The 25,678-nt window shown below is 37.4% G+C and overlaps 1 protein-coding gene across 3 annotated transcripts in view; it reads left to right on the forward strand.

The window, feature by feature from the left end:
- GAS2 (growth arrest specific 2) overlaps nt 1–25,678 on the forward strand; it is a 128,661-nt gene that overhangs the window by 58,148 nt on the left and 44,835 nt on the right. For all 3 annotated transcript variants that reach the window (XM_058544703.1, XM_058544704.1, XM_058544705.1), the window contains 3 exons: nt 1,907–1,970; nt 11,040–11,181; nt 17,976–18,083. In XM_058544703.1, the coding sequence (XP_058400686.1) occupies nt 1,907–1,970; nt 11,040–11,181; nt 17,976–18,083 (314 nt within the window). The remainder of the gene's footprint in view (nt 1–1,906; nt 1,971–11,039; nt 11,182–17,975; nt 18,084–25,678) is intronic.

The raw sequence follows: 25,678 nt of genomic DNA on the forward strand, positions 1-25,678 counted from the left end.
ATACATGCAATAAGTAAGTTAAGGAATCATTATACTTGGGCCAGGTATTTTTACAGTTGGTTATCGACTGCACATTGACAGAGTTTGGTCAGTTCACTAATAGTTTTCATATTTTAACACTGCTTCCATTAGGAAATCATGAGATTGATTCCAAGCCTTCTGGAGCTTTCCCCACTTGTTTCACATGGCTTTCACTGAGATGAGGGTGTTAGCAGGGCCTTAAAAATCTTCCCCTCCTCAGCTTTTATGTATTCCTTTTTCCCACTCAAAACTCCTTTTTGCTATTTTGTACCACGGACAAAATTTTTTTAAAAAATCCCAGTCAGAAGAAATTGATTATCTAGACAAGAAGATTGATTTTCATTTGTTTGCTTCTGTGTCATGATGTTTGCTATTGTTCTTTGAAATGATGTGATTTTACGGTCCATACATTATATTGTATCAAGTTGATTTAATATATCAAAAGTTGTGAAGATTGTATCACTCTATCCAGAGTCAATTAGTTGTGCATTTGAAACTGGAGCTAGTAGATATCTTTATTTTAAGCTCTCTTTAATTAGAAGTAATTTTAGGCTTCCCTAATTAGGGTTTTGTGACAATTCGCTAAGGGTCAACTGAAACTAAAATTTACATTACCAAGAATGGAATTATTCTGTAATTCAGATTTCCCAAAATCAATTATATTTTAATGAGCATTGCTGATGAGATTAGAATTTATTTTAAAAATTTTAAAGGTGACATTTTATAACAAGATAATAACTTTGTATCTGTTTAAAGCCAAGTGAAATCATATACTTTTACAATCCAAGTAAATGTATCTTTCCATTCACCTCACCCAACAAATTCCATTCTGGTGTTGGTGGACCAAATATTGCCACTACCATAATCTATGGAGAGAAGGAATTGATATTTAAGTTAAAGGAATAGAATAATGCTAGGAAATTGAATGATTATAAAATTCTATGTTTAAAAATTAAAGCAATATTGCTATTTTTGTTAAAGCTTATCAATAAGCTAGTATTTTCTTTTATCAGGATTTTGTGTCTATGTAAAGACCATTCGCAATGCAATATTTTTTTCCAATATGTGTTGTCTTTATTAGGTGCTGTATATATGTATAATAACATTTTAAAAATTCTCTTGTTTAAAAAAGAGAGCAGTGTAAGTAGTCCATACTCCTCTGGTAGGCTCAACAAATGCAAATATGGTAAAGCAAATTTATTAAGTAATCAGATTATATTAGAATAGAAATATCAGTGCAAAGAATAATCTTCTAATTTGCTCATTTTATGGGCAGAGCTGGCCAATGGTATATATTGGTACATATATACAAAATCTAGTCAGTTGAAAGTTTCTTTCTAACATACATTTAGCCAGATTTGATTAGGAAAGGACATCAGGTTTCAGTCTCATTTGACATTACTGTCTGGAGGGTAACAAAGGGCTGTGGTGTGTAATTTTTATCCTTGTTCATTGCATTATTTCTGCTAAAATCAGTGGCTAAGATAGACTCAGGATTTTAAAAAGACCAGTCTTTGCTCCACAGCCTTCTGTGTGCTGTGTGTTGTTAAATATCTATCAACTATGTATATCATAATTACAGCTACATATGTTTTCAATATTGACTTACTAATATTAACTAATTAAAGAAAAAATTTTCAGGGTGAGATTTCCTGAGACTCATGGCTTTTAGGAGGGAGGTTGCGCAAAGAGTTTTGAAAGCTGCCTTAAGAATTTAGTAGAGCTAAGTGTACTGTGGGAGAGGGTGGTTTCTGTGAACGTCAGAATGAAGACTGGTTCACTTACTGGGAGCATGAGGGATGAGGGGTCATTGGGGAGCCTGTCCCCCGAGCTGCTCTACAATCCCTTCCATTGTAAAGGTGTCCACCCCTGTCTTGTCTTTCAGTCCTCCACAAGCAACCCAGAGAAGTGTGTCTCTGTTTGCTAGAGCTTGGCCGGATTGCAGCCAGGTAGGTCCGACGACTGCCACTGTGTCAAGACGTCGAGCATCTCAGCATCCGAGCAATTGAGAATCTTGTTGGCTTTTCATTGCTGGTGTTCAACCTGGGTGTTGAGAAGCTTCTTCTTCAAATATGATCAGTATGAACATCTCAAGAGCAGTTGTTCAAACTAAAAGCATGCCACCAATACTCTTAACATCATGATCTTGTTGTCAAAGCCACTGTGTCTAAGCATTTGCTAAATGTCCTTTAATCGAATACACTTTCCCTCCAACCCTTTCTTGGCGGGCGGGGGAGGATCTTGTACCTGAAGTTGTGTGTCACAATTACTCTTTCCTTAGTGGAAAGTCTATTCCCATTACTGTTTCTCTTTCCCAACTCCTTCACCCTTTCTCTCCCTGTTTACTTTTTAATAATTTTCAGCCTCCTCTTTTTTTCCTTTTTCCTCTTTTTTTCCCCCTCAACATCACATGCCTCAGCTCTTTTAGTTTCTACTTCTGAGTAGGGGGATAGTTTTTAAATTATTCTCTCTATTTTGATTAGAGAAAGATGTAGGATATTATCCTTCATATGTAGAGACATCTTTGAAATATTTTTTCTTCTAGGAAAAAAAACCAAGAAGTAATTGTAGAAACCATAATCATAGCTAAAGAAACAGAGGGAGGGACTTGATTAGCTCAGCGAACTGGCTTTGGGTTCACGTCTTCTCCTTTGTCATCTTGAAAACCATCAAACAGGGCTTCTGACAGTTTTATGAAGCCCAAAGAATTAGAAATGAAGATATAAATGTTTGAAGAAGTCTTGATACAAAAGAAAAAAAAATCATAATTAATTAGAAGATGTTTTCTCTTCCAGATCTGATTATACTTTAGGGTCAAGATCAGATGAACCAATAAGATAAAGAGAAAGCTAGCTCTGGGCGTAAATTCTCAAAGAGAAATTTATAAAGAAACTCAAAGAAAAGAAAATACAAGATACGCACATCAGCAAGTTACAGTGATGAGCAGAAAGCTTGCTCCCAATGAAGAGACTTTTGTTTGATCTGATGGAAAATTAACCTGTAATCAGAAGAAGTAACCCCAAGTTCTTTAAAACACCATAGTCAATATAATCTTAAAAAAATTGTGCATCAGGTGCGAATTTTACTATACCACAATAATTGGGTGCAAGAAAGATTGCTTAAATTAAAAAAAATTTCAAATGAAATATGACTGGGGCTCCACTCAACAAGGAGTGAAAAAATCAATCTGAGACATTGGGAGTCTTCCCTCCTCTCTTGCACGGTTCCCAGCTACTGTGTGCAGGCCTCCGGAGAGGGGCCCCTAGTCTTCAGCCCACTCAGGTCTCCATTGTGCAGGCGTAGTGCAAGCTTATAGCGTCTGGCTGTTTCTTAGGACTCCATTCCCCTTCAGTGCTGTCACTTTGTTGGGTTCTGTGAGGGAGCAAGCCAAAGGTACCTGTTGCTTCTAGGACTCTGCTAAGCCACTCTTCCGCCAGTTTGGGGCTTCTGGCCTGCAGAACAAAAGCCTTGAGTCAAGGGAATACCAAGGACTCAGCAGACATCCCTTAGGAAAGGGGAAGTTAAAAATACAGTGGGGAGGAACACACAAAGTAAAATCTCAGTTAATGAACTGTGCCACTGAAACACTGGAGTAAAAGAAACAGGATGGTCTTGAGTTTCTACCTAATAGAGTGTTTGGCAGAAAACTTTTTGTTTAGTGTTTGTTTTAATCATATGGTTAGAGTAATCTAAAAAGGCCAGATTCCATTTTGTTACTTTAATAATCTAAATATATGAATCAAATAAGTATCATGATTCTGAAAGTTGTGTGATAGAGGCAAAGAGAAAGAGTTGCACTATCTATAGAATTAGCTGGGAGTTGTCATTTTCCTCTTGCTTAGTTTATATTATTTGTCTCTTTTATGGATTTATTTTATTTTTTGTAATTATATTTTTTATTACCTGAAGACTCTGATTAGGAATCCTGCTAAACTAAACATTTTAACTATGACCAAGTAATCAAAGGAGAGGACATGCTACCCAATGACAGAATCCCTTTAGAGATCACTTTTCCTCCAGTTCTGAGCCTGCCAATATGCCCCTCACCATAGTATAGAAAACAAATTAAAATCTTGGTTAATGAAAGGGACTCATAATCACCCGGTCGATTTCAAGGTGAAGCATCATATGAAGAGTTCTGCATTTTGGTTTGTTTTTTTCCCCAAATATTTAAAAATTGAGATTCTAGGTTACTCTATTTCTTTTTTTAAAAAAACCACTTTATTGAGGCATGATGGCCTTACAAAAAGCTGTATATATTTGACATATACAACTTGATGAGTTTGGAGATAAGTATACATCTGTGAAACCATCATCACTATCTATGCTATAAACATATCCATCACCTCCAAAAGTTTCCTCCTACTCTATTATTGTTATTATTATTTATGATAAGAATGGGTTGCTCCTTTTTTTTTTCTTTTTTTTGTGGGGCAGATTAGCCCTGAGCTAACATCCGTTGCCAATCTTCCTCTTTTTGCTGAGAAAGATTAGCCCTGGGCTAATATCCATGCCCATCTTCGTCTACTTTATATGGGATGCCACCGCAGCATGGCTTGACCAGTGGTGCTTCGGTCTGTGCCAGGGATCCAAACCTGTGAACCCCGGGGCCGCTGCAGCAGAGTGCGTGAACTTAACTGCTATGCCACCAGTCCAGCCCAGAGGTTGTTCCATTTTTGACCACACTTATGACCATCCAAGCTGATGAAAGCAGTGATTATTCACTTTACAAAAAAATATTACTAATTTCATAAAAGAGTTATCTAAGGATTAAGATAACCCTTACATTACAATACTCAATTTGTAAATTTTGCTTTTTATTTTCTTTACCTCCTTGAGTGGTTTGAAGAATTGCACACTTACACTGAAGAAGAATATGCTCAGAGATTCTTCAGGGTGCTACTTTTGTTATTGTGTGCAGCATAAGGTTAAACAGTTGAATACCCATTGGATAGATTGAACATTTAAGGATAAATGTCCATTGAAGTTTCTCTTGGTATATATTTGAAGATTTTTTATTTTGGTGGAAGTTCAATTGTGCTTTACAAACAGCAATCCCATCAACCCAAGTCGCACTACCTTAGCCGTATGTTGGAGCATATTAGTTAAAGGAAAAAAGGGAATTCATTCCCCCAATCTAATTTTACTCCTAAATTTTTCTTTAGATATATTAAACTTATATTCAGATCCTTACTTGGTGCTTCCTCCCTGCCCCCAATCCTCCATGGAGGATTATGTAAATTATTAAGTCAGCTTTAGCCCCCCAAAACTAGAAGTGATTTTGGGAGAGCTCTCAAGGATCACATTAATTTGCACACACGAGAGATGAGTTTTGACCATAACAGTATAATGTGTCCCCAGTACAATCTTGGGAGTTTTGTGGGGTTTTTCTTTTTTTATATCACTGATAGATGACGTTTTTTTATATTTGATTCTAAACATTTACTTCTCAAAATTACATAAATGTCATCTTAAAAGCATCAACATCACTTTGGAAATGATTCACAAAATGTTTCTGATTCTCTGCCATGTTCTCCTGTCTGGGAGCCCTTGCTGCAGCTCCTCTGAGAGCTGTGGGCTTTTCTGAGTTCTGAGACGGGAGAACGAGACCACTTATTTTTGTTCTTGTGGTTTTTTTTATTTTCAACTAAATAGAGCTATCACTGCTGGAGAGGGAAATCCCTCTGTTAGTATTTCAGGAGCCATGTCAGTTTCTGAAGGTAAAATATGCCCGTTTGCCTTCTGAGAGGTAAAATACTCAGCAAAAGCAGATCCGTAAAACCTCAAAGATCTTGTTAATGACAGGGCATTGATAGTATTGCTGAAAAAAAGGTACTCTGAAGTCAACATTTTTACAAACTGCAGAATTAAGATTAGCTTTATGGTAAAAGTAAAAAACCTTTGATATGTTGGTTTGGGGCCACAATCAGTAATCAACATCATAGTGGGGCTTTTTTGTATTTTTACTTTTGAGTACTTCCTTGATTTTGAACAAAATTTGTGACCATTCAAAAGAAATATACCTTGTGAATATTTTCATTAATCTCCTATTCAATGACCTAATGAAATGTTACTTAAAAGAAAAATATTCTTGGGGCCGCCCGGTGGCACAAGTGCGCGTGCTCCGCTTTGGCTGCCGCTGGTTCGCAGGTTCGGATCGCGGCACACATCGATGCAGCGCTTGTCAGGCCATGCTGTGGCGGCGTCCCATATAAAGTGGAGGAAGATGGGCACAGATGTTAGCTCAGGGCCAATCTTCCTCAGTAAAAAAAAAAAAAAAAACAAAGAGGAGGATTGGCATCAGATGTTAGCTCAGGGCTGCTCTTCGTCGCAAAAAAAAAAAAAAAGTATTCTTATATGAGGCTTATTAAGTAACTCATCCTATTTAAAGCACTTGACTCTGACTGCTAAGAATATCACATGTTTTCACATAGGTGAAATTTCTTTCCAGATCTAAATCTATCTTTAAGTTACTTTAAAACAGAATAAAAATGGGGCAAAAACTATCTTGCAAGAATCTATAAACTATCTGTTACATACCTTAGAAAGGGAGCGTTTCTAAAACTTGTCCCTCTAACTCTAGTAAGATAGGCCCCAGATGTCTTTTGTTTGAAAACTGTAATCTACTAAATAGTTTGAGTAAATTTTATAGTTCAGGGCTCAGTTTGGGGGCTCAATTATTTCATCTAGACCAATCTCAAAAGTTGTGTCACATGTCAGGAAAATGAGAAGTCCATTCCTAGAATCTCATTGTAAAGTCATTAACCACAAGATCCTTTCTCTAGCACTTTGCTTTTTTTTTTAATGAGACAAAAAAAACCCCAAACCTTCCCTTTCAGTGCCCACCTTCCTTTCCTATCACTGGGGTGGACAGATGTGAGGGTTTGGTTTGAGGGGATTCCACCCTCTTACTCTCTTTACTTTGACCCTTATTCAGTTTGAAAGCAGCAGTTTTCTCCTCTCCCCCAAAGCTCTAAAATCTTGCAGTAGTTGGAAAGGAGTAGAAAACAGTATAAATTTGTGAAAACCTCATAGACAAAATAGAACTGTGAAGTGGTATAGCGTTAATCATGGAAACCAGAATGAAGCGGCCTTTTGGAGAGCAGAAAAAAGGCTGATTTGATGACTAAGTTGGCTTGCAGGTGCAGGCTCCCCACACAGGGGAATGCCATGATTTACAGTCTGTTGACATCTCCAGACAGACAGGAAGCCCATGAATCGTATTTAAGTGTGCATTTCGGGACTGGCTGACTGGACCTTAGGCAGCTTGAAGTATTCAAAAGCCAATGTAAGCAGAGATTTGGGGCTTAGTGTTGATTTTCTGTGTTCAGTGGCATAGGTAATTTTCAGCATTCCCAGTTAAAGAAAAATCTCCAAGGCAAGGTTTCCCATGCATAACTTTTTTACCAACTTCATTCAAATTACTCTACTTTGTATCGCTCAGGGAGTGGAGCCTGTTGTTACTCTAATAACATATTTCTTATTATTTCACTTTGTAAAAAAGAGAAAAGAAGAAATTATGCAACCCGTTCCCGAAAGGTGGCAGGAATCCATCTATAATTACAAATGAAGTCATATTTTCCAACTGACCCAATTTATACTTTCAAATATGATGTTTTTACTTATGATTGACTTTTAATTGGCTGTGAATTCTAGTGTGTTAAATTCCTCTAGCTTCACTGCCCAGTTTCCGTTATTCTCTGAAGAACATAACAAAATTTTATACCTTGATTGTACTAGGAATTCAAAGACGTCTAGAGAGATCGAAAAGGGTTGCCTGCTGACGTTCCTCAAACGAGTTAGTAGCAGGGCTGAATGGATAGCTTGTTCTGCTGTTGCTCTAGCACGGAGATCTTTCTACTCTTCCACAGTTCTGGGAAAATCAATTTAAAGAAAGCCATAGTAAATTCTTTTGTAAAGAATAAAAACATTTAGTAATAATATAAACAACAGTAATCATACTACCTTACATCTTAATTTTGAAGCTGTTACATTATTTCATTTGGCGGTATAATATATTAAAAAATAAAAGTGTTGGCACAAGTATGTTAGTGCTGCAGTTTCCTGGCTGTGCTACCTATGACACATTGATTATCAGCAGCAGCCCTAGAGGTTGTGCTTGTCTCAGGCACTGTGCTAGGCACCTTATGGATACTGTTTTAATTTCTTTTAACAATATTAAAATACAGGAATTAGAATTTCCATTTTACATTGAAATAAAACTGAGGCTCGGAAATAAAGTCTGTCAAGATGCCCAAATGTGCCAGAGACACAGAAGATGTTCAATGGCAGTTGCTTCTCACACAGTCTTCCTCCTCCCTCCCTCCACGGCTGTGTCAAACCTCCAGGGCAGGTCATTTTCATCTCTACACTCCTGATAGAAAACAGACTCCTAGAAGTTAAGTGATTTGCTAAGTTTAAAAAGTAGGTTAATGGCACAGTTAGCTCAAGTCTACCTCAGGGAAGAATGAACACAGATCTCCATGTGAGTATTGTTGGCACTTGTCAACGGTCATGAAACACTGGGTTGAATTCAGTGTTATTAATGAGTCCTAGAAAGTAAAAAAATATAATTTAGTTTGGACAGGGTTTAAAGTCTTCTAGAAGAACATTTTTTTTTTTGGTAAAGCATTTACATACATTTAATATTGACATGTTTTATTAAAGTAATATTTTAAAGATCCAAACAATGAAACCAAATTCATATATGGAACCTGAACCATTGTTATATGAGAATACAGGAATTATTTTTTCATTCAACCAGTAGCTATTAAGTACCTACTGTGTGCCAGGATTGATGCTAACTGCTGGGATGCAGTGAATCTGACAGTTCTCTCTACTGTTAGAGAATTTGCAGTCTAGCTCATGTTTCCACTAATGTCCCATTAACTGGTCAATATGTATAAAAGGTGAGAAATATGACAAATGGTCCCTAGGTCTTTTAGCTAATGATTTGTGTGACTAAAATTACTCTGTTAACTAGCAGCAGTTCTCAAAACAGCAATTGCTCAGTTGAGATGTGCCAGCTTAAACTGTCTTGTTTTCCAGCTCTCAAAGCTGGACACATAGCACCCATCCTTACTCTCTGAATTCTGAAAAAATTAGAAAATGAAATAAAAGAGTGGCTGATGGAACATCAAATATCACCTTTATTACTGATAAGGTCTAAGCTGACAGACATGCTTAGTGTCTTGAACTGAACTCTAGAATTAGGCCAATCAACTACCTAATCATGAGCAAAGATGAGTCAGGGTGGGGGTCCTAGGGAGGCCTCTGTGGGCAGTTTCTTCCCTAGAAGGAGAAGGGTGAACTGAGTCAAGGACGCTCCGTTTTTCTTAGATTTAACAATTTGATAAATCCCTTCATCGCGTTGGAGAAGAGTGAGTAATGAAAGAGAGAGGCCAGGAATTAAACTAATAGAGCATCCTCCACAAGAACAAAACCTCAAGAGTGGGGACATCGCTGCCGCCATTGGTAGAAGTGTGTACTGAGCACACGTGTGATGATGTCAGTTAAAATAACAAGCCACTAGAACAGGACAATAATCGAAGCTTTTACATTTAATGATGTTTTAATATACTGTTCACTGTAGATACTAGACATATTGTCAACATACTTATTCTCTCTATATAGATTATTTACTTTGTGGATTATCCATAACTTATTTTTAATTTCAAGTGATTTTTTTTCTCCTTTCTAACACGTGATCACCTGATTAAAACGTCAGAGAAAAATAGCCTTGGCCCTGAAGTCATAAAACCTGGATTTGCATTTTTGTCCTGTTCCTAAGCTAGTTCTATACCTTCTCTGGATCTGTAGTCTTTTCTTTTCTTTTTCTTTTTTTTTTTTTGGTGAGGAAGATTGGCCCTGAGCTAACATTTGTGCCAATCCTCCTCCGTTATGTAAGTGGGACCCCACTACAATATGGCTTGAGAAGCGGTATGTAGGTCGATGCCCAGGATCTGAACCCATGAACCTTGGGCCGCTAAAGTGGAGTGCGAGAACTTAACCACTATGCCATCGGGCAGGCTCCTAGATTTGTATTCTTAATTGTATAAAAATGCAAGGGTATGTCTCAATCCCAAAGGTCCTTCCCAACTCTCAAATTCTGGAATTATCTTTGGCCTCCTCCACTTAGGTCAATTGATACCCATCTAGGAAACCAAACCAATTGTAAATTTAGCCTCCTTCTCCTTCATTTAGCCTTCTCCTTCATCATCTCCTGTAAATTTAGCTTTCTCCTTCATCAAAAAAATATGATCATGGGAGGTAAGAATGCTGATAACTACATCTCTTTCTTTGAACTTCTAGGGCATTTATAATTTACAGCACACAATTTTTAACCTATTGTTATTCTAAATTATTTCTCTGCTTCCTCTCTTTCCAAATAACACCATACATGCTTTCATCAGGTTGTTCTTACGAGCATAACCTGTAATATACTGTACAAGCCATACTACATTGTTCTGGCCCCTAGGAAGTATACAATTAACAGTGAACTTTCTCTCTGTTAAATCATTTAAGGATGTTTGTTTTGGAAGATTGCTGTTTTAAAGCTTGACTCTGACTCTTTGATTTCATTTCCATCTTTAACAAGCTTGTGTTCGAAATAAGAGTTCAATTACAGCACCAACCTCGTTAAAACTAGCAAATCTGAAAGCTGAAGATGAAGTTTTACATATTAACTCATGTTATTGACTCAGTAATGTATTTCATGGTGTATTTTTATTGTGAGTATGTTATTATGTGTTCATACATGTGCGTATATATATCTAAATGTGTGTATGTCCATGTATGTGTGCCTCTCTCTCTATCTATACGTATCTGAATCAGCTATATGTGTTTTCCCTGCTTAAAAGGATGTCAGTTTGAGAACTTACCAATTTAATGCCAGAATAAGTTAATGTTACTTTAAAAAGTCAGTGATTTGGTCCTAAGGTGTTCACAATCAAACGTAGCATATGGTAAGTGTATCATTATAAGTTATGCACGTGTATTGATCTGATGTCTTTTACAAGGTATGGTGTGGAGCCTCCTGGTTTGATAAAGTTGGAAAAAGAGATTGAACAAGAAGAAACACTTTCTGCCCCTTCTCCTTCACCTTCTCCTTCATCAAAATCTTCTGGAAAAAAAAGTACGGGCAACTTACTGGATGATGCAGTAAGTAAAACTGGTCTGACTTCTTACCAGCATTTAGTCGTTTTTGAATTTCAAAACTCATTCTGTGCAATCTCTTATCAGTCTGACCTTTACCTATTTCAATTTCATTGCAATTCATTTAAAAGTCCTATGAAAATGTTTGTAGTCCTACAGTTCATTTCGAGATTCAAAACTGAGCCAGTCATTTAAAATAGAGTGTCACTTAATTCTGCTGAGTAGCATCTAAAATTATAGGATAATCAATCAACTTCCTGAACATTGTCTTTGGAAACACTTAAGCCTTGTTGTTATGGGTTCGTGGTTCCTCATTTCACAGATAAGCAGCCTGGGGCATGAAGTCTTGAGGATTGTTACAGAGGGGAAGCAAGCCTACCACAGAGAAGAGAACTGCCCTTTGCCTCCATCATTGTTTTTCAAGTGTTCTTGTTATCTGTGAGGCAGGCTTCTTGTTGAGGAAACTGAACCTTAGAAGTTGAGTCACCTGCTGAGGGGAGGAGAGGAGCTTAGATTCCAACCTAGTTTTGTCTGACTCTCTGGGGTCCCTAACCCTCTACTTAGCAGAGTCCTTGAGACACAGTCTCGGGCAGATTAAGTAATATTTTCGTTATGCTCTCATAATCACAGAAAGCAATTTCTGGGTGTAATAGCAAATAGGATGAATTAAAACTCTCTGGCTACCTCTGTTGTCTGTCAAGTAGTTCTTGGTTATAAGTAGCATGTTTGATTGTGTATATGCATTCACTTTCCTGCACGTATTTTTTTTTTCCCTGAGGAAGATTCTCCCTGAGCTAACATCTGTGCCAATTTTCCTCTATTTTGTATGTGGGTCACTGCCACAGCATGGCCACCGGTGAGTGGTGTAGGTCTGTCAAACCCAGGGTGCTGAAGTGGAAAGGGCCGAACTTAACCACTAGGCCATGGGGCCAGCCCCCTGCACATATATTTTGAGTGTAAATGTAAAAAATGCTCATGCATTTTATAGAAAATGATAACCTCAGGGACATCAGACTGAAGTATGTCTCACATACACGGGGAGATCCTTAGAAAGCAAAACCAACCATAATGCCAGTTCTGTGAAACAGACAACACTGAAAATGACAGCCGGCCCCTACCTGAGAGGGTCCTTTTCTCTGGTCTGTGCTGAAGAGAGCTAGGAAAATGGCCAATTAACATTATAGAATGCAGAAAGAGAGATCCTCCTATCTTTTCCTTTCCTCCATATGACAGTATAACCTGTATTGCTTAGATGAGCAGCAATGTAACAATTTCTCTGACAGATTGAGAATTCCCATTTCCGCTAAGGACAGCAAACTTCAACTTAGCCCGTTGAGGTATCTTAGCCAATAACAGTTTAATTTAGTTTTCTTTGTTCAGTCCACCCAGGAATTAAAGAATAGGCAGGGCATTTTAATATAATGCCACCGAAAAGGATTTTATAATCACAGGACTGTTTTTAAGGATCAGTCACGTGCCTTGCTTGTCATAGTATTTTATTTTTATTTTGTAAGGAAATTTGAATAACATATCGTATTAGTAGTAGATAATGATGCATTTTTTATATATTGATGAGAACAGTGTTTGTTCTCTCTGAATTATATTTTTTGGTTCAACTTAATTGAAGATGTCCCTTTAGTCTTTCTCTCATAACTATGTTTCTCTGGGGCCGCTATGCTTGATATCAGACCGTTTCCTCTCAGCTGTCACCTCCATTCACTTTCTTTAATGCTTTATAGTCAGCGTTCTGTCCAACATTGCCCTTAACCTCCTAATGGATGAATTACTGAAGCAAATGAATTTTTTTAGTCCTCAAATTATGAGACCTTTCCGGCATTTGACCAGTCTGTTCTTGAAATTCCTCTCCATGAGCATTATTGCTACCAGAACGATCAACCTAATTGCAACTCAGATTTGATTAAAATTATATAGGGGTTACCAATAACACCAAGGGTAAAGCTCAAACTCACTGAAATGTCGCATGAGCCCTCCATGTTGGGGCCCAGTTCATCTTTCCCAGCCTTTTGCCTCTGGACTCCTTTTTGCATTGGGATGTATCCATCGTACACATGCCTGCTAACCTCAAGTTCCTAAGGACATTTTACACCCTGTGTTTTTTTCTCACTTGCTTTTCTCCCCATACTTCTGCCTACTCATCTTTTAAATCTACTTTTAAACACCTTGTCATCTTTAAAATTCAGGTTGTATGGCCTTCTATGTAAAGCTTTTCTTGGCATCTCTCATCCCAGATAAAATCAACAAATTCATCCTTGTACCCCAAGAATTTTTATATATTTAATGAAGTATTTACGTTACTGGGCATCAATCCCCATCCTTCTCTGGGTGCAGTCCTTGTTTGCAAAGACGAGGACTGTATTTTATTAATCTGTATTCAGTGCCACCCTTGTGGATAAATGATCAATGTAATTAAAGTTTTAAAAAGCTTCTACTTTTTTATATTTATCTGGAATGGCCTTGTGCTCTGGAAATACATGCACTTTTCAACTCTGCTGTCGCTTTGCAGAGGGAGGGGATGTTGCCACTTGAAGCCGTTTAAATGAACCTGGGAGAAGTAGCCAGAATGGTTCCCTTTCTTCACCAGTCTGTGTCATGTGTGGCCACCCCTCATCCTTGAGAAGGGGAGAAAATGACAGGAGGGAGAAGGGGGCAAAACAACTATGAAAGGAATTTTGGAAAAGTTTTACCCATACTCCAGCTCAGAATGGGATAGATACTCCCTTTAAAATGGCAGGACTGAGACTCTGTGGTTGTTCTCCTCTCTCCGAGTTCTGTTCTCTCAACTGGAAACAATGAAGGGGTTTTCTGAAAAGCTTAAATCCCCTTTAAAGTTTACCAAACAGAGTTTGGGAACATAATCATCTGTTTAGAAAGGGGTTTTAATTGAATGTAGGAAATGTGCAACGTGGATGTTTCTGTACTGTTGTCCGCTAGAATACTATGTTCTGAAAGTCTTTAAACCAGCATTTCTCAAAGAATGTTTAATCAACACTAACACCACCAGATGACCCACCGGGAAAAGAATTCTGTGGTTAGGTTCATTTGAGTAATATAGTTTACCGTAGTCCCACCTAGAGTTTGGCAATGCACTTTGGTATATCAAAGGCGCTAGTGAGTTCCATAATGAGATCTTGTTTAACCTGGAATTTTCCAAACTTGCTTGGCCGTGGAAGTCTCTCACAGTCTCCTTCATTCTATGTTGGGGAAATTGCATTGAAATATTTGAATTCTGTTTAAGTGATAGTTTTTCACTGAAGTGTTTTATTTCAGGGACAAGGAACAGAGAGAAAAATAATTTGAGCCTCACTAATGGTTTAAATCAGAGCTTCATCTGTCAAATATAAAAAGGAAATAGTTCCTATGGCAACTGCTTCACTGCATGTGAGGCATAGGTGGCCATTGGAGGTTGAAATTCGTGGACTTCATCACGTGCTTTAGAATAGGATATAATAGAGATTGCCTGCAAAGTTCCTGTGTTTAGTTGCTAATATTGGCTATTTCTACTCAGGCAAAGTTATGATTTGCATCAAAAAAAAGAAAAGAAAAGAAGAAGGAGAATAAAGAGGAGGAGTAAAAGCAGGAAAAGGAAAAAATAGAGAAAAGAATAAAGAAAAAGAAAAAAGAAAGAAAGGAAGAGAAGCAGACCTGGGTTAAGATATCACATTCCAGTGACCAGTTTCAACAATAACTGCCAGTTTTGAAACTTTCAATGTTTTCTCACATTTCCTTGTTTGCTACTTAGGGGAATTGTGGGAAATTGAACAAAAAAATAGGTGACCTTTTATGGGGATAGTACATCCCACCTTCTTTGATCAAGATGTCACAAAAGGAACACAGTGGAGTCCATTCAGATTAATGTATTCTCCAGATGTCCTGATGGAGTGATTCAGCACAATAAAATGGTGGGTCGGGTTTAGCTCTCCTCTTCGCATTCCCTCCTGTTGAGCTGGTTCCCACACAATGAGTTGAATACAGTTCTAAGAAACCATTCTTACTTTCTTGCTCTTCTCCATCAACTTCCTCAGTCTGGGGATGGGAGATAGTGTAGTTCTGAGTAATCAGGCTCCTCTTGAAATCCCATTTCAGCAGAAAACTGGCTGGGTTCCTGGCCTGAAACAGAACACCTGCCAGACTGACTTCTCTCGAGGTGATTGAAGAAGCACAGTTGTCGTCAGTCACTGTTGACTTAACAGTCTGTTTCCATGACCTGCAGTCTGGTCTTGTCTCTTCCACTTCTGCCTCCACCTCTCCCACTCTACAAAAAAGCCCTTGATTTTAAAAAACAAGTCCATTTTCAAAGGTAGGAAGGCATTAGAGGGCAGGCCACTTTAGAAAATGCATCTTGTATTTTCCTTCCTTTGATACCAACGGTTTCTGTGTTTCGTCTGAGAACACTTCAAGATGGAAATATTTTCCTACATACTTGTGCCTGTCATTTCTTAGCAGAGGAACCACTTGAACGCCAATTTACTCTTTGCTCAATTACCACATGGCGGTGAGGCTGTGCCAAGTGTGGCTCTCCTCAAGTTTGGGCCATGTGCTTTTATGATGCTGACTGTCTGATTTCCCTCTGGATGGCCAAAGTGCTTCTCCCTCCCTCTTTCCTTCTCTCCCTCCTTTCCTCCTTCCCTCCTTTCCTTCTTTCCTTCTTCTCTCATGGAAGCCCTTGTGGTGGTAAGGAAAACTGTACCACTTCTAGCAATGGTATAAATTAAACATAATTTATATATACATACATTTATATTTTTAAAACACTTTTATAAATACATATAGAAAGAGATATATGTAGAGGAACACTGAAACCAGCACACGTTTATTTGTCCTATGACCCCACCCCCACCCCAAAATGTGGTTCTGCGTTATGGAAGGAAAGATGCTACTGTTACCCAACATTTGTTCTTGTTCTCTTATCACTATCTTGTTCAAGACTATCCTTCACGAAATCCCTAGAGACTGACTCCTGTTAATACTGGGGGAGTGGGTGGATTTATCTATGGACCAAGTATTGTATGGTAGGATAAATTCAGAACTCAAAGACATGGGCCTAATCCCTAACTTAATGACATTAGGCAGTTCCTTCATTTTTCCATGAAAGTTGTCACTAAGATTCTTTGAATCTTAATCTGTTGCACTGATTTCCCCTGTCCTATATAGGTTCATGTTCTTATTTATCCATTCATTTATTTATTGAATGTGCATTTATTAAACACACATTACATGCCATTAAGGCATTATGCTTTATTTCAAGGATTTAAAACTATCTTAATGAAATACTATCTTCACCCTTAAGTAACTCACAATCTAGCAAAGAGACATTAAGGTTAACCAATAACTGAGATATAATTTGCTACAATAAAAATAAATACCAAGAACTGTAGATTTATATGTTGGGAGAATTAGGGATTCTAGAAGGGACTGATGAAAATATGTATCCTGATGTTGGTTCTCTTTCCCCCAGCAATAGTGTTGGTTCTTCTTTGTAGGTCTTCACTGAGGCGTAATTGTATAGTTCTTAAGTTTTGCTTCAGGATTCCTGCGCCCTTTCTAGCTTTCCCTGTGGTGTCTCATGCTTCCATACCTTTTGGAACCCCTCTTATTCTAGTGAAACCAAGCTGTGTAAGCCCTTTACACCAACATGCGAGTTCATGTGTTACTCTTCCCATAGATTTGCCTAGTAGAAGGCTGACTGAAGTCAGACATTGAATTATTTGAGGGAATGACTGAATTTCTTTGATGACAAAATTCTAGGAACCATATCTTTGTGGAATAAAGAATTTGAGTGAGCAGAGTTCAAGCTCATTCCTTCAGAATCTAAATTTACTCTATCAAGCTTCTCAAATACAAGTTGCGCATTGTTTAGATCTTTCTTCCATGGAAACTTTGACTCAAAACACAGGAAATTATTGTTTTGGGTTATATGGTTGATTGGTTAGTTGAAGAGAGGACAGTTATGAGACACCACATGGCAGGTTCCCAATGAGGAAAATACAAATATAAACCTATTCCTAAAGTCCTAAAATCATGGACTGTATATTTTTTTCTAATGGTCACAACTATTTATAAACATTGTTAGCGTATCATTCAGATTAAGTATTTGTTAGAGAGTAGGGACATAGATAAAATAGAGATAAAATCTGATATTCAGACATGGATTCTACAAAAATCATGTAGATTGTAAGATACTGCCACAGAAGTAGGTTTTGGTAGGTGGGAATTACTGAGATGGAGTGAATTGCTGGGTGAGTCTGGGTGAATTAGAGATGACTTCTTAAAGTCTTAGAGTTTAAAATAAGATGCAACAATAGTTTCATTAAAAAAATAATTTGTTTATTTCTCATTTATTTAGAAAATGGGTAAAATTAATATAATTAAAATTATAATGAGGAAACATATACCCTATGTTAACGTATGTTCTATTCTAGTTTTCAATATATTTATCTTGGCAAGCTAATGTACATGATCTTTTTAATCCTCCAAAAATGAGAACCCAGCTCATCATTCCTGCACTGCCAGATGACTTGATCGTCATTATCCTGCAGCATCATTCACATTGTCATCACCCAGCTTATGTCTTATGCAGTTTTTGGCCTTCAGTAGATGCCTTCAGGGCCTGACCTTGACGTCGTTAGGATTTAATGTGATAGTTCTGTGCTCACATCATGTCCAGAGTCTAGAACAAATTTAAAAACATTAATGGTCCAAAGGCCTTTGAACTCAGGGAACAAATTAATCTAAATGGGACCTAATTAAGGAGAATGACCTTCCCTGCTCTTCTATTTCAGGTGAAACGGATTTCTGAAGATCCTCCTTGCAAATGCCCAAACAAATTCTGTGTGGAGAGGCTCTCTCAAGGAAGATACCGAGTGGGAGAAAAGATTCTCTTCATTAGGGTAAAGTTTTACTTTTCACTTGATATCTTGTCCTGTATGAGAATATTAAGGCCTTGCGTTGGAGATTGTGGGGGAAACACGACCAGTAACTAAACAAGAACTTCCCTTGTGGTGCTTACAGTTGGATCTGAAGATACAAGGTATGGACATTTTTTAGTGTATCATGTGTAAACAGTATGAGGGCTAAATAAATAGAACTGTCTTTCTCTTTTTACATATACACAAACATCTGCACCAAACAGATGATAGGGATCAAATAAAATGAGGAAAAGAAAAAAAACCAAATTCCTTTTTTGTTGATACATTTAGTTTCACAGAAACTTGTCCCCTCCTGATGGGACATAGAGACAATATTGTGCCCTGGTCTTCCATATCTCAAGTTTGGGAAATGATCATTCTGTTGGTCCTGGTAACTTTCAAATGATTCAAACATGATTTTTCAAGAAGTTTGGGTTATGAACCAGAGTGAGGAAAATGACAGCTCGTTACAATAGCATGGGTAAATGGTGACTGCCATTTCTCACTTAGGTTTCTGGGTTAGAATACAGAAATGTGGGCCTGTGCCAATGAAGGATTTGGTCGTCTCTATCCATTTTACGGTCATCCTAATTAGAAATCTGACTAGCGGGGCCGGCCCCGTGGCTTAGCGGTTAAGTGCGCTCCACTATTGGCGCCCGGGTTCGGTCCCGGGCGCGCACCGACACACCGCTTGTCCGACCATGCTGAGGCAGCGTCCCACATACAGCAACTAGAAGGATGTGCAACTATTACATACAGCTATCTACTGGGGCTTTGGGGAGAAAAAAGGAGGAGGATTGGCAATAGATGTTAGCTCAGGGCTGGTCTTCCTCAACAAAAAGAGGAGGATTGGCATGGATGTTAGCTCAGGGCTGATCTTCCTCACAAAAAAAAAAACAAAAAAAAGAAATCTGACTAGATATCGTGAACAGTGTTAGATTGTATTAATGGCTCGATGAAGTGACATTTCAGACCTTCACTTGTGATCTGTTTTGTTAATAATCAAGAGAATTTAATCTCTTAAAATAAGTTTGTGATTTTTCCTAAAACCAAGAATTCTTCTTTTCAAAAATAAGAAAATGAAAAAAATAGCACTGATATATTCCTAGAAATTTGCAATTAATAAGTATTTTTCTACCTTATTTTTTCAGTCATTTCCTGAAAGAATAGAGGTTTTGATTCACTGGAGCTATATTCTCTTCTCATTTGAATAAGTTAAACATATCTTGCTTGTTATTTTATTTTGTAGAGCAGAATGATTTGAATGTGTACATCTAGTATAATCAATGAATATTCTTAACAATACTCAAATCAGGGATGGCCCAGTAGAAATTTTGTCAGTGTAAAATTTTCTTAGTTTCAACTTTTGACTGAAACATTTATATGACAATTTAAGGCTCTGCAACATGTTATTTGAAGAAAAATTTGATCATAATTAGCCTTCAAAAATAATGCCATTCATTTTGTATTTTAATCTAATTGTAGGTCAATGTTTAATGATTAAAAAAAATTTACAGGTGAGAATTGCTATTTTGCTTTGGAATGGCAAGGAAAGGGATATAACGAAATGTTATTATTAGGCATTTGAGACCAAATCTGGGAGAATGGCCTCACTAGGATAGACAGTTGCCCCAGTCATTGCTTATTGTTCTCTTGTTTTTTATTGCAAGGATAACATACACGTTTATTTTAGCCAAGCTGCCTGCTTTTGCTTTAGTACATAAAAAATAGTGATTTAGTATCTTCACAGATGTGTTTAAATTTTACCAGGTTGACCTTTCTAAGTTGAGAATGAGGCTCCTTTAGAATATTAGGCCCTAGAGCCTAGAATCAAAACATAGGGTTTCATTTATTTAAACAATTATTCCTTTTTATAATAGAGGTGTTGATAAAACACATGATTAATAAATTAGATACTTTTCCCTCTAATGTAACGTAATATTTCTAGGCAAAAATATATATTACATATGTTTATTTGTGTCTGGTCTTCCATATTTAGTCAATTGTCAAAGAATTTGATAACTATATTTATGAATAACATAAATTTATATGGTATTTAACATTTAAGATAGTCTTTGATCTTCCATTTTTCTTTTCAGAAAATGGTTTCCTTTTGGTGAAATCTATCCGTGTATTGTTTATAGATGAATTGAGGTTTGCTTTACTGCAAAAAATTGCATCAAATTCATTAGTGATAGCATTTGAATTTAATACCATTAATATAGCACAACATGTTGTGCACATTCAGTGCCTTCTAATGCTCCAGGTAAGCCTACAGTAGGAGAGAGAACTGTAGTGTGGTCATTTGCTGAGTGACCCAGCAAGTTAGGGCATCATGCTGCTATGACAGGTATCTCAGGACAGCGTTTTAATTAACTTGAGTCATTCACTTTTTTAATTTCTGCACTGTCCACATATAATTTGTACTATTTTTAAAAACAGACTTCATTTTAAAATTGACCCATTTTTGCAAATCTTAATTTTTTTCAAAGGAAATTTTCTATCACTGCCTAAATTGGAAACTAAAAGTATTTGTCAAAAAAGGAGAATATCCGTTAATATATATTTCTTGACATTCTTGTCCTTTGGCTTGCCAGGGGTCCATTTCCACCCTGATGGTGTAGTGATTCTCAAAGGCTCCTCTCCTTGTCTCTGGTTATCCCTAACAGCTTTTTACCTTCCGTTTCCTTGAGTTTCAGGAATTGAAAATTCATGTGCAGGTCATATGCACCTTTCATTGCACATTTTCTCCCTATTTCCTCCTCTGCATAGAATTTGTTGTTAGTGCCGTTGAGTGGATTCGGACCCCTAGCAACCCTTTGCACAGAGTCCTTGCCCGGGCCTTTTGTACCATCCTCTCACCTTCCGGCACTCGGTCAGACAATGTTCTGCTGCTATTCACAGGGTTTTCATGGCCAATTTTTTCAGAAGTGGGTGGCCAGGTCCTTCTTCCTAGTCTGTCTTATTCTGGAAGCTCTGCTGAAATCGGTCCACCATGGGTGATCCTGCTGGTATTGGAGATACTAGTGGCATAGCTTTCAGCATCACAGCAACACACAGCCACCACAGTGTGACAACCCAGAGACTGGTGGTGTGGTTCTCTGACCTGGAAATGACCCTGGACCAAGGCAGAGCGCTGGATCTTGTTAACCACTAGACCACCAGGAGCCCTACATTGAATGGATGAACTAAAAATGTCTCATTGATATGTACACACTTTGGCTGGTAATTTTGATTTGTGGCAGGCACTATATTTAATTGAGTGTCATTCTGCACTGACTCGTTGTAAGGAACTGGCAGTTATTACTCAAAAAAACTCAGAGGTATTGGTTTTTAAATGATCATATGATTGTTGCTGCTAATATCTTAGCTTTGTTTCTTTGAACATCTGGATTAAGCAATAAGTGCCTATAGTCAGATTCTCAAACACACCAGGGGAATGATCGACTCCCAGTGTCTGCATTGCAGTTCTGGGTTGAAGTTTGCATTTTAACATTGGCATATTTTAAACTTTGTTGTATCTTTTTTTTTGGCTGAGGAAGATTGGCCCTGAGCTAACATCTGTGCCAATCTTCCTTTATTTTTTATGTGGGACGCCACCACAGCATGGCTTGATGAACAGTGTGTAGGTCTGTGCCCAGGATCTGAACCCGTGAACCCCGGGCCGCCGAAGTAGAGCACATGAACTTTACCACTATGCCACCAAGCTGGCCCCTGTCATATCTTTTTTGAGGCTGCCAAATATGGTCTTATTTTCTACATAATACATAATAAGTAGATGCATTTATGCATGTTATTCTATAAAATATACAGACAATGAAATATACATGGTGTCTTAGCATTTATCTCCTAGTTCTTTCCATCCTGAGAGCAGCAGTGTTTTTATATGACCATAATGAACCTGTCCATGCAAAGAACAATTTAGGGTCAATTAAGACTGTTAAGAGTGTTGGCTTAGCTCTTACTTAAAGGTAGCAGAATTACCAAAACACTGACTCAGAAGAAACTGTCCCTTAGAAAGTCATAAATACAAGATTCTCTTAATAAGTCTGTAGCTAACACATTTACTCTTGATTTGCTCTTCTCAGTGTGAGCCAGAGTTAACAATTTTATTGCTAACCAAATTCCAAGGTTTATTAACAACACCCAATCACTTTACTTATGTATAGTTTTATGATTATTATGTATATGAACACATCTTCTCTTTATACATTCAAACAGACACAATAAAAAAACAAATAAGAATGAAAGCTCTAAGAATGTGTGCAGATTACAGACAAAGAGCGCTGCAGAGGATATCTTTGCTATGTACATGTCTTATCTGTGGGTTTCTAGAAACCAACATACGGATAGATACTTTGCGCACATGACTATCTAATGTGCACTTATGTAGACGCATCTCGATGCTTATGTAGGCATCTTTGTTTATTTGCATATGTCTCCATTTAAAGGGGAGGGATTAATCTCTACCCAAATATAAAGAATCCTTTAGTACAAGGGAGAACCTCTGAGGTGTTTGACTGTGACTTTTAGGCAAACGTGCTAATAATCCTCTGCCAAGATGGGAATTCTCTTGTTTCTAGTTTATCAAAAATAATTTTTCAAACCCAGATTTTTGCCCTACTCCTTGCAGTGAGCAACATTGTTTTGAACTCTCTGGTGGACAAGCAAGCTAAATGCAGCTAATTTGTATCTGCGGAGTGCTCCCCTCCAAGGTGTAAATATTTCAGTTATTTTTCAGTGACTTCTGAATTTGGACAGTGATGATAAAAGCTCCTTGCTGATTTCTGTGGTGACACAGATGGGATATTACCATGTAGCCATGCTATGTATCTTTCAAATGTAAAGGGATGGATCTCAGGCCTAATGTTATGGTTTTGAGGAGGAGAGAAGTAAGACTTTTCCTTTGTTCTTTTGTTCATTCAGTTAATTGGTATCTACCCAGGCTTCAAGTGTCAAGAAGTCAGTTGGCCACATAAATCTGTGTAAGCTTGTAGAAAAGGTTTTTAGAAATATGTCATAGATGCCATGAAAATGTTATACAATTTGATTTGTCAACCTCAATTCGATGATGACAATATTCTATGTAAATAATCTAACAGTACTTTTTAAAAGTGATCCCTAGATAAGCAGCATCAGCATCACCTGAGAATTTGCTAGAAGTGCACATTCTCGGGCCTCACCCCAGATCTTCTGAATCAGAAGCTCTGAGGGTGGGTCCCAGCCACCTGTGTTTTAACAAGCCCTCCAGCTGATTCTGATGTGTGAAGTTTGAAACCACTAATCTAAAAGAAAGAAAACTATGTGAAGGAAGAGATTCGTTGTACAACAACGTAATCAGAGATCATTTGCATGTCTGGTCATGGAAGAATATAACCATTCAGATACTAGAAATGATCATTTTGAAGACTTCTACATATCATTGTAAGGAAATACTGAAGATATAATGTTAAGTGGAAAAAAACAGACTTTGAAATTGTATTTACATATAAAAATACCTCTGTGTAGACATGATACTATATAATTATGGTTAAGACTTGAAGGGAACAGGAATAATTGAAAATAGTTTTTCATTGTTGAGGGCATAGAATTATGAGTGAGCAATTATTTTTCTGTTCTGCATTTATTTCTGATGATGATATTAAAACATGAACTCTTTAAAAGAAGAGAAGTCAGCAACCTGATACAGTTACAGATTTGAGGATAAATAAAAGGACTTCTAAAAGGCTTCAGATTAATTAGCTGACTGCTCATTTTTCTGGTCCTTTAGCTAAGCTTCCCATCTTCTGGCAAATGGCAGGAGGTTTATTGGAGGAGTCATAGTGTTATTTACCAGGGAGGACTTTGCATTTTGTTGTGAACTAGTAGCATATTTTTCCCTGGATGAAGCTCTCACCTTTTCTTATCTTCCTTTACTATTTTATCTCCATTTTGAAAACTCACTCAGATATTTTGTGTTAGCCCTAGGAAACATGCAAACATCTGGATAATGTCCCTTCTCTTTGCAGACCCCATCAGTGAGCCATATCCTCAGTTTTCTCTCTCCTAGTCATTAAAGCTTTAATTATTTGACATCCTTTTCCTTTAAGGCTCAAATTTAATGACATGCAAATAACCTATTATGATGAACTGATCTGTGCTAATGCATGCAATGGTTGTAAATGGCTCTAATGAGGAGAACATCCATGGGGGGAGATCTATACACTCACCATAGTTGCTCTAATGTTCTGGTAGTGGGACTTTCTAGCACAATAGCAAGCCAGTGAGGTCACATGTTGTGCGGTAGCTGACTTTTTGTGCTACTTGCCTTGGGCACTAATATGATGAGTACTTTTTTACTTAATGACAATTTATCGCTACCCTAACATTGTACTTTAGCGTTGTTCAAAGTGTGTTCCAAGGAATCATAGTTCCAGAAGATGTTCAAAGATATTATTTGTAAAGAAGAGTTATTATGGTAAAGAGTTTAAAAAGACTTCTTTAAGAACTCTCATTATTGATAATTGACTCTATTAGCCCCTGTCTGAACATGTGAGACATCTCATTTTAACCTGTCAACCCGGCGTGGTAAATACTGTTGCCATTCCCATTTTACAGACAGGAAGCTGAAACCTGGAGGTTGAATAACTTCCCAGAATTATAAGCTAATGAGTGGTGAAAGTGGGGTCCCAAGGCCTAACTCCTGAATTTCTTCTCTTTACCGCTAAGCAATACTGATTTATTTATCTGGGATTGTCTGGGATTTCTTGGAGGGTTGAATATACTAATGTGATCGTTAATCCCTAGAGTGAGATGTACTACGTAGCATTTTCTAAATGTATCTGACCATAGAAATAGTCCTTCTCCCACCTTTTTTTTTCCAGAGCATCATCCTGGGCTAGGAGGTCATGAAAACATACTTTGGGAAAGACCTTATCAATTGACGCAAATTAAAAAAATAATTTGTAACATAGAATTATATTGAAATGAAAGTTTTCGACATTTTGCCAGAGTTAAAACCCATATATATTGAAGTACTGCTAAGAAATATTGAATTTATACCCATTTTTACCTTCAAGTTCCATTTGGAAATTATGATTCAAGGAAATGACTGGAAAACCTTTAGAGGAAAGACAGCTAAAATTTAGTAAGTATCATCTGTGCTAGGCATTTTAGCATATGCTTTATATACATTGCCTCACTGAATCCTCTCTACCACACAGCCGGGAAATTGTTTTTATCCTTTTGTAACAGGTGAAAAGACAAAGTCTTAGAGAGGTTAAGGTTTCAAGTTAGTAGTATGCTAAACAAGATTGAAGTCCTAACTCTCAAACCCATAGCACACTCCCCTTCAAGCTGCTGCCTGTGGCATGTCCGTTAAATGCAAATGTTTTCTTCATAAGGTTAGTCCCCTAAAAAGGACCTGAATGTTTTTAGAATATACTTAAGGCTCAACTATATAGTAGGGCATTCTTTATACAATTTTTATTTAAAAATATTCAGAATGCAAAAGGCATTACAATTGCATAACCAATAGTGCCTACTGTAAAGAAGGCCTGTGTTGCCTGACTGTATTACAATAGCAATAAAAATTATAA

Source organism: Diceros bicornis, chromosome 7 (genome assembly GCF_020826845.1).
Source record: "Diceros bicornis minor isolate mBicDic1 chromosome 7, mDicBic1.mat.cur, whole genome shotgun sequence".
In the NCBI taxonomy this organism is placed as follows: domain Eukaryota; kingdom Metazoa; phylum Chordata; class Mammalia; order Perissodactyla; family Rhinocerotidae; genus Diceros; species Diceros bicornis.